The 15,726-nt window shown below is 42.8% G+C and overlaps 2 protein-coding genes across 4 annotated transcripts in view; one reads left to right on the forward strand and one right to left on the reverse strand.

The window, feature by feature from the left end:
• birc2 (baculoviral IAP repeat containing 2) overlaps nucleotides 1-4,743 on the forward strand; it is a 40,512-nt gene extending 35,769 nt beyond the window's left edge. For all 3 annotated transcript variants that reach the window (XM_048533038.2, XM_048533036.2, XM_048533037.2), the window contains one exon: nucleotides 3,394-4,743. In XM_048533038.2, the coding sequence (XP_048388995.1) occupies nucleotides 3,394-3,587 (194 nt within the window). In that variant the 3' untranslated portion in view covers nucleotides 3,588-4,743. The remainder of the gene's footprint in view (nucleotides 1-3,393) is intronic.
• A 637-nt stretch (nucleotides 4,744-5,380) lies between these two features.
• The window catches only part of LOC125453439 (porimin-like), a 30,704-nt gene continuing 20,358 nt past the window's right edge, over nucleotides 5,381-15,726 (reverse strand). The window contains exon 4 of the mRNA XM_048533057.2: nucleotides 5,381-7,442. Coding sequence (XP_048389014.1) covers nucleotides 7,418-7,442 — 25 coding nt within the window. The 3' untranslated portion in view covers nucleotides 5,381-7,417. The remainder of the gene's footprint in view (nucleotides 7,443-15,726) is intronic.

Here is a 15,726-nt window from a genome sequence, read left to right on the forward strand (position 1 = left end):
ACGGTAGTCAGGAGGTAGGGTGCAGGTTGAATCAAGAGTTGAAATTGGCCTGTCACAAAGGTATCACTACAGTTGTTATGGGAAATTTCAACATGCGGGTAGACTGGGAGAATCAGGATGGTACTGGACCCCAAGAAAGGGAGTTTGTAGAGTGCCTCCGAGATGGATTCTTAGAACAGCTTGTACTGGAGCCTACCAGGGAGGAGGCAATTCTGGATCTGGTGTTGTGCAATGAACCGGATTTGATCAGGGACTTCAAAGTAAAGGAGCCATTAGGAGGTAGTGACCATAATATGATAAGTTTTAATCTGCAGTTTGAGGGGGCGAAGGGAGAATCGGAACTGTCAGTATTGCAGTTGAATAAAGGGAACTATGGAGCTATGAGGGAGGAGCTAGCCAAAGTTCAGTGGTACAATACCCTAGCAGGGATGGTGGTGGAACAACAATAGCAGGTATTTCTGGATGTAATGCAGAAGGTGCAGTATCAGTTCTTACCAAAGAGGAAGAAAGATCCTAAGGGGAGGCGGGGGCAGCTGTGGCTGACGAGGGAAGTTAAGGACTGTATAAAAATAAAAGAGAAGTATAACATAGCAAAGATGAATGGGAAGCCGGAGGACTGGGAACCTTTTAAAGAGCAACAGCGGATAACTAAAAAGGCAATACACAGAGAAAAAATGAGCTATGAAGGAAAACTGGCCAAAAATATAAAGGAGGATAGTAAAAGCTTTTTTAGGTGTGTGAAAAGAACAAAAAATGGTTACGACTAAAATTGGGCCCTTGATGTCACAAACTGGTGAATTTATTAATGGGAACAAGGAACTGGCAGATGAGTTGAATAGGTACTTTGCTTGTGTCTTCCCTAGTGAAGACCGATCCAATCTCCCAGATGCAGTAGTGGCTGAAGGACTGAGGGTAATGGACAAACTGCAGGATATTTATATTAGGCAGAAAATGGTGTTGGATAGACTGTTAGGTCTGAAGGCTGATAAGTCCCTGGGACCTGATAGTCAGCATCCCAGGGTACTTAAGGAGGTGGCTGTAGAAATTGTGGACGCGTTGGTAATTATTTTCCAAGGTTCTATAGATTCAGGATCAGTTCCTGCGATTGGAGGGTGGCAAATGTTGTCCCACTTTTCAAGAAAGGAGGGAGAGAGAAAACAGGAAATTATAGACCGGTTAGCCTGACGTCAGTGGTGGGAAAGATGCTGGAGTCAACTTTAAAAGATGAAATTAGGACTCATTTGGATAGCAGTAACAGAATAGATCAGAGTCAGCATGGATTTACAAAGGGGAAATCGTGCTTGACTAATCTTCTGGAATTTTTTCAGGATGTATCTATGAAGATGGATAAGGGAGAGCCAGTGGATGTAGTGTACCAGGACTTTCATAAAGCCTTTGATAAAGTCCTGCATAGGAGATTGGTGAACAAAATTAGGGCACGTGGTATTGGGGGCAAAACACTGGGTTGGATTGAAAATTGGCTGGCTGACAGGAAGCGAAGAGTAGTGATAAACGGGTCCCTTTCGGACTGGCAGGCAGTGACCAGTGGGGTACCACTAGGTTCGGTGCTGGGACCGCAGCTGTTTACGATATATATTAATGATATAGATGAAGGCATTAGAAGCAATATTAGCAAATTTGCTGATGACACAAAGTTGGGTGGCAGTGTGAAATGTGAGGAGGATGTTATTAGAATACAGGGTGACTTGGACAGGCTAGGTGAGTGGACGGATGCATGGCAGATAGAGTTTAATGTGGATAAATGTGTGGTTATACACTTTGGTGGCAAGAATAGGAAGGCAGATTACTATCTCAATGGAGTCACCTTAGGTAAAGGGGAAGCACAACAAGATCTAGGTGTTCTTGTACATCAGTCAATGAAAGCAAGCATGCAGGTAGTGAAGAAAGCTAATAGCATGCTAGCCTTCATCACAAGAGGAATTGAGTATAGGAGCAAAGAGGTCCTTCTGCAGCTGTACAGGGCCCTGGTGAGACCGCACCTGGAATATGTAGTTTTGGTCTCCCAGTTTGAGGAAGGACATTCTTGCTATTGAGGGAGTGCAGCGTAGGTTCACGAGGTCAATTCCCGGAATGGCGGGACTATCATATGTTGAAAGATTGGAGCGACTGGGCTTGTATACTCTTGAGTTTAGAAGGATGAGAGGGGATCTGATTGAGACGTATAAGATTATTAAGGGATTGGACACTGTGGCGGCAGGAAGCATGTTTCTGCTGATGGGTAAGTCCAGGACCAGAGGACACAGTTTAAAAATAAGGGGTAGGCCATTTAGAACAGAGTTGAGGAAAAACTTCTTCACCCAGAGAGTGGTGGATATATGGAATGTTCTGCCTCAGAAGGCAGTGGAGGCCAACTCTCTGGATGCTTTCAAGAAAGAGATAGACAGAGCTCTTCAAGATAATGGAATCAAGGGTTATGGGGAAAGGGCAGGAACTGGATACTGATTGTGGATGATCAGCCACGATCATAATGAATGGTGGTGCTGGCTCGAAGGGCCGAATGGCCTACTCCAGTACCTATTGTCTACGAGATTGAGAAAGAAGTTCTCAAATGCCTTTGAAATTCTATTCCATGTGGCTGGATAAACTAATTACTTCACAATGTAAATGCTAGGATTATGTACAATCCCCACAGCATAGAACATAACAGCACAGTACAGGCCCTTCGGCCCTCGTTGTGCTGACCTGTCATACCGATCTGAAGCCCATCTAACCTACACTATTCCATGTACGTCCATATGCTTATCCAGTGACGACTTAAATGTACCTAAAGTTGGCGAATCTACTACCGTTGCAGGCAAAGCGTTCCATTCCCTTACTACTCCTGAGTAAAGAAACCACCTCTGACATCTGTCCTATATCTTTCGCCCCTCAATTTAAAGCTATGCCCCCTCGTGCTCGCCGTCACCATCCTAGGAAAAAGGCTCTCCCTATCTAACCCTCTGATTATTTTATATGTCTCAAACATGGGAACAGGATTCTCAAGCATGGAAACAGGCCATTCAGCCCAACAACCCCATGCCAACCCACCGAAGAACATCTCACCCAGACCCGTCACACTACCCTATCTCTGCATTTTTCCATGGCTGACACACCTAACCCACACATCCCTGAATACTATGGGTGACTTAGCATGGCCAATCCATGTAACTTGCACATCTTTGGACTGTGGGAGGGAGCAGGAGCACCTGGTGGAAACCCATGCAGATAGAGTAGACAGGCAAACTGCACAGTCACCCAAGGCTGGAACTGAACTTAGGTCCTTGGTACTGTGACACAGCAGTACCCACCACTGAGCCAGTGTGATTGTTAAATATTTTAACATTTTAGGCAATGAACTGTTAGTGGCACTAATGAAACTTCTGTTTACTTTAGGCTTGACCATGGAAGAACAATTGCGAAGGTTGCAGGAAGAACGAACTTGTAAAGTGTGTATGGACAAGGAGGTCTCAGTTGTGTTTATAATGTGTGGTCATTTGGTTGTTTGTACAGACTGTGCCCCATCCCTGAGGAAGTGCCCAATCTGCCGTGGTACCATAAAAGGAACGGTTAGGACATTTTTGTCCTAACCCTGGTATCTAGCTTAATGCTATGATAAGGAGAATATTTGTTCAGAACAGTTGAACTGATAGTTTAGGTAACTCTATGTTAAAAATTGAATTTCTAAGAGACAGTGTACAGTCTTTTGGTCTTTCAGCTCTTTGAATAAGTTGGGAAATCTGCTTAAGTAGTCTAATTATAACGAATACCTCTTCAGTTTGCCTTGTATTGTGATCACATTGTTTAATAAGCTGTAGTAAATTGATGTGCAGTTTTATTTTGTGCAAAAGAATGCCATCATCTGTACTTAACCGAATCTAATGACGACATATAATCCATCCTTAATTGTATTCCAATTACCATCTGGTATCAATTGACCAATTACTAGGATAAAACAAGTTCATATTTTTTATAATTATAATTAATTTTTTATAATTATTTGTCACCTAATTGGATTATAGGTCATCCTTTCACTGGTTATTCAGCTGTTGAAACTTGATTCACTGTCTAACATTCTTGGTCATCAGACATTCCATTCACACCAGTTATATGATCTTTTGATCTCTGCCTACGTGTGTTGTTCTGTCTCCTTGAGGTGACAAAGGGGCTTATCGTGGTGTTCTGACTGGTGTTTTATTCCTAAAACATGGATGTTGTTTCTGTAAATAGCATGTTTAAATTACTTGGTACATGAGGCATTCAGGTAAGGGACAAGTGTCCTCTGTCCATGAAAATCTAAAGTCCGGATAGCTCCTAGCGCACTGAAAGGTCCGGTTCTCTCTCTCCTCCCCCCCCCCCCCCCCCCAAACCCCCGGACATGCATATGACAGCCACCACAAAAATCAAATAGCAAATTATTTTAAAAATCTTTGTGGCCACTCTCTGGATAAATGTTGAGGGGAATTTATATAGATACATTTTAACAGGTAGCAGATATGATGGAGAAAAGAAAAGGTTATGAATGAGGAAAGTTAGGAAGATCCTCAAGTGGAGGATAAATGTTGCATGATTGGGGCCAAGTGGCCTGTTGTAAGTGCTATATATTGTAATTATGGAACAATTTCTAAACAAAAAATCCAGTGTGAATAAGCCTACCACCAAATGTGTGACTGCTTTATAACTATTAATGTATTTGGATTGGTGTTGAAAATGGGCATTAAATGAACAGGAATGTCTTCTGTATAACCTGCTCCCTTGTACAAATTTATTTTTTAAATTATTTTGTAGACTTCCTGCAATACAGATGGTTTCAGTGGATTTCAGAATACCTTTTAATAGAAGACTACCTAAAGTTTGTTTTGAAAACTTGTCTGCATTTTGTTTCCAGACAGACCTAGATTCCAGTTGTTTAAAATATTCGTGAGGTTTGGGCACCACTGGTGGGACCAGCATGAATTGTTCACAATTTGCCACAAGGCTGTTCAGAAGACAAGACTACCAGAACATGCCCTTGATAAGAGATTTCTTTTCTTTCCTTGAACAAATACTATTTGGTATTTACACACTAGGGGTGCTATCTATTCTAATAAATACATACTTGCCCCCTACCCCACTTTATCCTTTTGGAAGTACTGTAACATAAATCAAGTGTCATGGACTATTAGTTACCACTGAATTGAAAATCAGATTTGGATAACCCCATTTCAGATTAATTTAAGAGTTTCATTTCAACACATTTGAATAAAGTAAGTTTGTTTACATTTGTTGGCACGATGAAAGCATTTCTATATTTCATGTTTTCCTTTGGTCACCAAACAGTAAAAATAGTTAACTAAATCAAAAATCCTCTTGTATATCAAAAATCACACAAAAGATATAACCATTTGCAGTCAAGTATTTATTTCCCATTTGTAATTGCTGAGGTGGTGGTAGACCTGTTTAAGTGCTTGCAAAGCATGTTCTATTAATACTAAACCGTCTGGCCATTGTCACACTTGAGGTTAAAAATTTCCATTTGGAACCAATGAGTTTTGTCTGAAAATACTTTCAGCTCTGCTTTGTGAAAAATCCACACTGCATATTTGCCAATTCTGTGAAGAGATTAGGCTGGCCAGATTTTTTCACATTGGCAGGTAGCTTTTTTGAGGAGAAAAGGGAGCCAAACAAATACATAAAGAACCTTAACTATGCAGGTTGACTGATTGGCTAAACAGTCTGAGGGAACATAGGCCACAGGCTTGAGGGGCTGAATAGCCTACTGAGCCTAATTTCACTTACTTGTACTTGGCCCCTATCCCTTTATCTTTGCTTAACAAAAATCTCAGACTGAAAACTAACAACCAATTTAGCATCGACTACATTAATGGAAGAAAGTTCAAAACATCTACCACCTTCTGATAAAACTGCTTCCTAATATCACTCCTGAATGGTTTTGCCTTATTCTCAAGACAACGTACAGAACTGCCAGTGCTGGAATTGGAGTTGTTGGACAATTTAAACTGGTACTAAAATGGTCACATCCAATACAATGCCATCACCATTGCAAGCCAGAAAGAGTACTGTGTTTGAAACATGGCAAATTCTGTGTAGTAACAAAGAGTTAAAGAATGCAAAGTTTAATTTTATCACAACTACAGGCATTTGTGTCAAAGCGCTTTGATTGCAGTATACTTTAGTTGTTTACTGTTAGTGATTATAAACACCTTAGCTTACACAAGGCATGAACTGAAATTTGTTGGTTCCTTGTGGAAACAATATCTGCATTAAAAGCAGCTGTATATTAACATAAATCAAAGTTCAGTGTTCACACAAAACAGCAAACTTCAGGTCTAAAACATTAAATGTCTCAAAATTGCAAAATATGACTATCCTTTATTTATGGAGGTTCATCCCAATTTGTGGATTGTTCTTAAGAGTAATTGTATTCAAAATGGCTGGAATCAAGTCATTAAAAACATATTACTCAGCTGCACAGAACTTGTTAAAATTCATTTTAAAGTGCAATTACCCAACTTAAGCAGGACAAGAAATAGAGCTTACACAAGATATTTAAACTATATTTCTATCAATGCACTTGTTCAAAGAGGATGCTTTACATGTTGAATAGTTGGTAGTTTTAAATAAAAACCTTTTATTTTGAAACAGGAAATGGTTTAAGATCTAACTGAAATCTGCCTTATAAAGAATCAGTACAGAAAACTCTTAAGTCAAAAATTCACTAATAAAACAAAAAAACTAGTAATAAAATATAGTTGATAAACTAGAAATTACAACTGGTGTCTTTTACAACAAATTATTAAATATGTTGAGTAGACATAACCAGTAAAATAGCAAAAGAATGTTATTCAACTCTAAGGCAGTAAAATCACCAGTAATAAAGCAGAAGTAATCTTACTGTGCAGTTGCAGCTTAGAATTTCTCTCTGCACATAACTTCATGTTGACATTCTGATTGTTATACATAGTGAAAACTTGAGACATTGACCTTGAATCAACAAGGTTGAATAGTTTAAATTTCCAACGAACTAAAGCTTGCGTTCAGACATTTCAGCTAAATGAGAAAGTCTAAGGCTTCAAGGAAAAAAAGTTTGCCTTTGTACCAATTAGATTCTACCCAAAGTGATCTTTGAATGATAATCTGTGAATCCTAACAATTTCTATACCCTGAAGCTGTAATCACAACTACAAAGCATAGTCTAGCAGCTGGTTGAGCTCAAAAGGCACTTTCAGATTTTAAAATTATATTGTTTGCTTTGAAATCTAAAAGCATTAATCCAATGCAACAGTGCTTTTGGGTAGAAAGTTTTCTAGAAAAACATTGTATTTTAATATTCAAAAATCTGAACAAAGACATCTTGCAATAATAGATTCCAATTCATGGAAGAAGCAATGCGATCTCTTGGCGTCTTCAAGTTTGATGTTTAGATTATTGCCTCAGTTTCTTCACTGGAATATATAAAAATAAAACTAATGCTTTTGACATTGTGAAGTAAACCACATTGAAGTAAATAGAAATTAAAACCAACAAATGAAAAAAATTAACAAAGAATTCAGGATATTGGATATCTGAAACAAAAAAATGTTACTAGAAACACAGCAGATCTGGCAGCATCTGCGGAGAGAACAGTCAATGGTTTGGGATCAGTGATTCTCCATCCACTAGTCTCGAAACATTAACTTTGCTTTCTCTCCTGATGCTGCCAGGTCTGCTGAGTTGCTCCACCAATTTGTTTGTTTTAAAAATCTACAAAGTCTTGGATAAGTTCAGATATACATTTTGTAATGAGCGAGTCCTGCAATCTTGACAGTGAACTCAAACCTAAGCTCATTGACATATGTTACAACTTAATAGGCTTTCGGCCAGAGATAACTGAAATCAGTGAGAATATGCAACTGCACTTCCTCCACAATAACACAACACTGGAACCTCCTACTGTAGGCCCTGAATACCTACACCTGTGTTGCCAAATACCAAACAAATGCCATTTAGAAGTTCACTGATGACACCCCTTGGATATTGAACAATGACGAATCAAAATACAAAATAGAGTGTTAGAGGGCTTAGTGACGTGATGCAATGAAAACAATGTCTTTCAGCATCAGAAAAACTAAAGAACTGATCATTGACTTAAGAAAGGGGAGAACACACCTGCACCTCCATCAGCAGAACTGAGGTTGAGAGTGTGAACAGCATAAAGTTCTTCAGAGTGAAGATAACCGACCACCTGTCCTGGACTTCCTGTGTAAATGCAACAGTTACAAAGGCAGAAGAATGCCTTCTCTTCGTCAGGTGGTTCAGGAAATTTGGCATGTCCAAAAAGGTCCCTCACCAACCTCTACAGATATACCATTGAAAGTATACTGTCCAGGTGCATAACAGCCTGGTATGGCTGATATTGGGCCACTCCAAATTGATGCTGGAAGGCTAGTGATGGGAGATAAGGAAATAACGGAAGAACTTAAGTACTTTGCGTCAGTCTTCACAGTTGAAGACGAGTAGTATGCCAACAATTAGGGAGAGCCAGAGGGCAGAGTTGAGTATGGTAAGCATTACAAAAGAGAAAGTGCTAGAAAAGCTAAAAGGTCTAAAAATTGATAAATCTCCTGGTCCCAATGGGCTACATCCTAGAGTTCTAAGGGAGGTGGCTGAGGAAATAGCAGAGGCTTTGGTCGTGACCTTTCATAAGTCACTGGTGTCAGGGAAAGTCCCAGATGATTGGAAAATTGCTGTTGTAACCCCCCTGTTTTAAGAAAGGATAAAGATGGAAAATTATAGGCCGATTAGCCTAATCTCAGTAGTTGGTAAAATTCTAGAATCCATTGTGAAGGATGAGATTTCTAAATTCCTGTAAGTGCAGGGTCAGATTAGAACAATGGATTTAGGAACGGAAGGTCGTGCCTGACAGACCTGTTAGAATTCTTTGAAGAGGTAACAAGTATGTTAGACCAGGGAAACCCAGTAGATGTTATCTATCAAGACTTCCAAAAGGCCTTTGATACGGTGCCTCATGGGACGCTGCTGAGCAAGGTGAGCGCCCATGGTGTTAGAGGTGAACTACTGGGTTGGATTGAGGATTGGCTGTCTGACAGAAGGCAGAGAGTTGGGATAAAAGGCTCTTTTTTGGAATGGCAACCGGTGATGAGTGGTGTCCCGCAGGGGTCAGTGTTGGGGCTGCAGCTGTTCAGCTTATACATTAATGATTTGGATGAAGGGACTGGGAGCATTCTGGCGAAGTTTGCTGATGATACAAAGATAGGTGGACAGGCAGGTAGTACTGAAGAGGTGGGGAAGCTGCAGAAATATTTAGACAGTTTAGGAGTGTGGTCCAGGAAATGGCTGGGAATTTCAATGTGAGTAAATGTGAGGTTTTGCACTTTTTGGAAAAAAGAATACAGGCATGGACTATTTTCTAAATGGTGGGAAAATTCACAAAGCAGAAGTACAAAGGGATCTGTGAGTGTTGGTCCAGGATTCTCTAAAAGTTAACTTGCAGGTAGAGTCCGTAATTAAGAAAGCAAATGTAATGTTGTCATTTATCTCAAGAGGGTTGGAATATAAAAGCAGCGATGTGCTTCTGAGGCTTTATAAAGCTCTAGTAGGGATCCATTTAGAATACTGTGTCCAATTTTGGGTCCCACACATCAGGAAGGACATACTAGCCCTGGAGTGTGTCCAGCGGAGATTCACACGGATGATCCCTGGGATGGTAGGTTTAACGTATGAACGGCTAAGGATCCTGGGATTGTACTCATTAGAGTTTAGAAGGTTGAGGGGAGATCTAATAGAAACTTACAAGATAATGTATGGTTTAGAAGGGGTGGACGCTAGGAAGTTGTTTCCGTTAGGCGGGGAGAGTAGGACCTGTGGGCACAGCCTTAAAATTAGAGGAGGTAAATTTAAAACTGAAATGAGATCTCATTTCTTCAGCCAGAGTGGTGGGCTTGTGGAATTCATTGCCATGGAGTGCAGCGGAGGCCAGGACGTTGGATGCATTCAAGGCAGAGATCGACAAATTCTTGATCTCAGAAGGAATCAAGGGCTACAGGGAGTGTGCAGGGAAGTGGTGTTGAAATACCCATCAGCCATGATTTAAATGGTGGAGTGGACCTGATGGGCCGAATGGCCTCACTTCCACTTCTGTTTCTTCTGGTCTTATGGCAACTGCTCTGCCCAGGACAACAAGATACTACTGTAGGTGGTGTGCACAACCCAGACCATTATGGATGCCATGGGCTCCATTTACACAACTCACTGCTGCAAAAAGGAGGCCAACATCATGAAAGACCCATAGCAGCCTGGAAACGATCTCTCACAATGTCTACCATTAGGCAGAAGACACAGAAGCCTGAACACAAACACGAGCAGGTTCAGAAACAGCTTCTTTCTGGCTGTTACTGGTGAATAGACTGCAGCGTCAATAATGTAACCTGTGTGTGTTTAGGTCTTTTTGATCTGTACATCTTTTGCTTATTGTGATCTGCCTGTACCCCTCGTAAACAAAGCTTTTCACTGTATTTCGGTACACATGACAATAAATCAGATGTTAAAATGTAATCACTCTTCTGGGCAAGATTATAAAGAATATAAGAATAACATGAACTATCATTCAGTCTATTTTCAGTCATTCACATCTTATCAATGACTGAGAGGAACAATGAATTTCACTACAAAATTCTAGATGCCAGAAATGTAGCAAAGCCTGGGTGTTGCATCAGAGTTAGGAAGGAACAGTACAAAATGAAAGGGACTTCGTAATTGGTGCAGATCAATTATACGTTGAAAGAAGTGAAATTGAGAAGTTTTTTTTCCCCCTCTGCAAATTTTCTTCATTTAGACAGGGACCACACCATAAATTTCACGGCAATTGGATTCAGAGTGGAAACACTACAGGCAAGATGTCAGATGCAGATAAAGTTTGAATCCAGTCACACAAAAGTCTAGACCTCCAGTGACAGCTTTGCTGCCAATTGTTATAAGTCAGTTTACAAGAATTTTCGCCATGAATTTTGTGGTAGTAGGAAAACAGATCTCACCCTGTGTTTTTATTAAAGCACTCCCAGGTCAGGTATAAACAGTGCCCTGATGCAGTGAGCATTTACTTCTATGCTAATATAATAAAATGTGAGGCTGGATGAACACAGCAGGCCCAGCAGCATCTCAGGAGCACAAAAGCTGACGTTTCGGGCCGAGACCCTTCAGAGAGGGGGATGGGGTGAGGGTTCTAGAATAAATAGGGAGAGAGGAGGAGGCGGACCAAAGATGGAGAGAAAAGAAGATAGGTGGAGAGGAGAGTATAGGTGGGGAGGGGATAGGTCAGTCCAGGAAAGACTGACAAGTCAAGGCGGTGGGATGAGGTTAGTAGGTAGGAGATGGAGGTGTGGCTTGGGGTGGGAGGAAGGGATGGGTGAGAGGAAGAACAGGTTAGGGAGGCAGAGACAGGTTAGACTGGTTTTGGGATGCAGTGGGTGGAGGGGAAGAGCTGGGCTGGTTGTCTGGTGAAGTGGGGGGAGGGGACAAACTGGGCTGGTTTTGGGATGCGGTGGCGGAAGGAATTGGGCAGAGGGGATGGAATTTTTGCAGGAGGGTGGGTGGGAGGAGGTGTATTCTTCCACCCCAACCTTCAGTTCACCTAGGCCATCCCTCACCTTCCTCGACCTCTCAGTCTCCATCTCAGGCAACCAGCTTGTAACTGATGTCCATTTCAAGCCCACCGACTCCCGCAGCTCCCTAGAATATACCTCCTCCCACCCACCGTCCTGCAAAAATTCCAGCCCCTCTTCCCAATTCCTCCGCCTCCGCCGCATCTGCTCCCACGATAGGGCATTCCACTCCCGCACATCCCAGATGTCCAAGTTCTTCAAGGACCGCAACTTTCCCCCCACAGTGGTCGAGAACACCCTTGACCGCGTCTCCCGCATTTCCCGCAACACATCCCTCACACCCCGCCCCCGCCACAACCGCCCAAAGAGGATCCCCCTCCTTCTCTCACACCACCCCACCAACCTCCGGATACAACGCATCATCCTCTGACACTTCCGCCATCTACAATCTGACCCCACCACCCAAGACATTTTTCCATCCCCACCCTTCTCTGCTTTCCAGAGAGACCACTCTCTCCATTACTCCCTTGTTCGCTCCACACTGCCCTCCAACCCCACCACACCCAGCAACTTCCCCTGCAACCACAGGAAATGCTACACCTGCCCACACACCTCCTCCCTCACCCCTATCCCAGGCCCCAAGATGACTTTCCATATTAAGCAGAGGTTCACCTGCACATCTGCCAATGTGGTATACTGCATCCACTGTACCCGGTGTGGCTTCCTCTACATTGGGGAAACCAAGCGGAGGCTTGGGGAACGCTTTGCAGACACCTGTGCTCGGTTCGCAATAAACAACTGCACCTCCCAGTCGCAAACCATTTCCACTCCCCCTCCCATTCTTTGGATGACATGTCCATCATGGGCCTCCTGCAGTGCCACAATGATGCCACATGAAGGTTGCAGGAACAGCAACTCATATTCCGCTTGGGAACCCTGCAGCCCAATGGTATCAATGTGGACTTCACCAGCTTCAAAATTCTCCCCTTAAGCCACCGCATCCCAAAACCAGCCCAGTTTGTCCCCTCCCCCCACTTCACCAGACAACCAGCCCAGCTCTTCCCCTCCACCCACTGCATCCCAAAACCAGTCTAACCTGTCTCTGCCTCCCTAACCTGTTCTTCCTCTCACCCATCCCTTCCTCCCACCCCAAGCCACACCTCCATCTCCTACCTACTAACCTCATCCCACCGCCTTGACTTGTCAGTCTTTCCTGGACTGACCTATCCCCTCCCCACCTCCCCACCTATACTCTCCTCTCCACCTATCTTCTTTTCTCTCCATCTTTGGTCCACCTCCTCCTCTCTCCCTATTTATTCTAGAACCCTCACCCCATCCCTCTCTCTGAAGGGTCTAGGCCCGAAACGTCAGCTTTTGTGCTCCTGAGATGCTGCTGGGCCTGCTGTGTTCATCCAGCCTCACATTTTATTATCTTGGATTCTCCAGCATTTGCAGTACCCACTATCACATTTACTTCTATGCAAGAGTTTTCTAAGAGCTGAAGATTACATTAAGACTTGCAATTGTCATTTAATTTCTCAAAAGCCAATCTTGTTGACCAAAGACTAGTGTGTTCTGTTCTTGCTGACAGTATACAATTACTTCTTTTATAATTCAGTCTAAAATTTCACTGAGAATTGTTTATAAATCCTCAAAATAAATAACTAATTCAGCAGGGGGATGGGAACCAAAATTGTAGTTCGAGTATAGAAAATGTTGAGAGTAGGGTGGTCCGAAATAAAGTTTCAGGGACGCAAGGCGGCACCGCCAAGCAAGAAGTTGGTTTGAAGCGTGTTTACTTCAATGCCAGGAGCGTCCGGAATAAGGTGGGTGATCTTGCTGCATTGCTTAGTACCTGGGACATCGACCTTGTGGCCATTTTGGAGACGTGGATAGAGCAGGGACAGGAACGGTTGTTGCAGGTTTCGGGATTTAGATGTTTCAGTAAGAACAGAGGAGATGGTAAATGGTGGGGGAGGTGTGGCATTGTTGGTCAAGGACAGTATTGCAATTGCAGAAAGGATGTTTGGGGACTCATCAACTGAGGTAGTATGGGCTGAGGTTAGAAATAGGAAAGGAGAGGTTACCCTGTTGGGAGTCTTCTATAGGCCTCCGAATAGTTCCAGATATGTAGAGGAAAGGATAGCAAAGATGATTCTCGATAGGAGTGAGAGAGACAGGGTAGTTGTCATGGGGGACTTCAACTTTCCAAATATTGACTGGGAACACTATAGTTCGAGTACTATACATGGGAAAGTTTTTGTCCAGTGTGTGCAGGAGGGCTTCCTGACACAGTATGTAGATAGGCCAACAAGGGGCGAAGCCACAGTAGATTTGGTATTGGGTAATGAGCCTGGCCAGGTGTTAGATTTGGAAGTAGGTGAGCACTTTGGTGATAGCGATCACAATTCTGTTATGTTTACTTTAGTGATGGAAAGGGATAGGTGTATACCACTGGGCAAGAGTTATAGCTGGGGGAAAGGCAATTACGATGAGATTAGGCAAGATTTCGGGAGCATAGGATGGGGAAGGAAACTGCAGGGGATGGGCACATTGGAAATGTGGAACTTCAAGGAAAAGCTCCTGTGTGTCCTAGGTAAGTATGTACCTGTCAGAGAGGGAGGAAGCTGTAGAGCCCGGGAGCCGTGGCTTACGAAGGAAGTGGAATCTCTGGTCAAGAGGAAGAAAGCGGCTTATGTTAGGATGAGATATGAAGGCTCAGTTAGGGTGCTTGAGGGCTACGAGGTAGCCAGGAAAGACCTAAAGAGAGAGCTCAGAAGAGCCAGGAGGAGACATGAGAAGTTGTTGGCGGATAGGATCAGGGTAAACCCTAAGGCTTTCTATCGGTATTTAAGGAATAAAAGAATAACGAAAGTAAGATTAGGCCCAATCAAGGATAGTAATAGCAAGTTATGTGTGGAGTCAGATGAGATAGGGGAAGCGCTAAATGAATACTTTTCAACAGATTTCACTCTAAAAAATGACAATGTTGTCGAGGAGAATACTGAGATACAGGCTACTAGACTAGGTGGGATTGAGGTTCACAAGGAAGAGGTATTAGAAATCCTACAGAGGGTGAAGGTAGACGAGTCCCCTGGGCCGGATGGGATTTATCCTAGGATGCTCTGGGAAGCCAGGGAGGAGATTGCTGAGCCTTTGGCATTAATCTTTAACTCGTCATTGTCTACAGGAATTGTGCCAGACGACTGGAGGATAGCAAATGTGGCTCCCCTGTTCAAGAAGGGGAGTAAAGACAACCCTGGTCATTATAGACCAGTGAGCCTTACCTCAGTTGTTGGTGAAGTGTTGGAAAAGGTTATAAGAGATAGGATTTATAATCATCTAGAAAAGAATAAATTGATAAGGGATAGTCAGCACGGTTTTGTAAAGGGAAGGTCGTGCCTCACAAACCTTATTGAGTTCTTTGAGAAGGTGACCAAACAGGTAGATGAGAGTAAACTGGTTGATGTGATGTATATGGATTTCAGCAAGGCGTTCAATAAGGTTCCCCACAGTAAGCTATTGTACAAAATGCGGAGGAATGGAATTGTGGGAGATATAGCAGTTTGGATCGGAAATTGGCTTGGTGAAAGACGACAGAGGGTGGTAGTTGATGGGAAATGTTCATCCTGGAGACCAGTTACAAGTGGTGTACCGCAAGGGTCGGAGTTGGTCCACTGCTGTTTGTCATTTTTATAAGTGACCTGGATGAGGACGTAGAAGGATAGGTTAGTAAATTTGCAGACGACACGAAGGTTGGTGGAGTTGTGGATAGTGACAAAGGATGCTGTAGGTTGCAGATAGACATAGATAAGCTGCAGAGCTGGGCTGAGAGGTGGCAAATGGAGTTTAATGCAGACAAGTGTGAGGTGATGCACTTTGGTAGGAGTAACCGGAAGGCAAAGTACTGGGCTAATGGTAAGATTCTTAGTAGTGTAGATGAGCAGAGATCTCGGTGTCCATGTACACAGATCATTGAAAGTTGCCACCCAGGTTGACAGGGCTGTTAAGAAGGCATGCAGTGTTTTAGCTTTTATTAATAGAGGGATCGAATTCCGGTACTAAGAGGTTATGGTGAAGCTGTACAAAACTCTGGTGCGGCCGCACTTGGAGTATTGTGTACAGTTCT

Source organism: Stegostoma tigrinum, chromosome 6 (assembly GCF_030684315.1).
Source record: "Stegostoma tigrinum isolate sSteTig4 chromosome 6, sSteTig4.hap1, whole genome shotgun sequence".
NCBI lineage: Eukaryota > Metazoa > Chordata > Chondrichthyes > Orectolobiformes > Stegostomatidae > Stegostoma > Stegostoma tigrinum.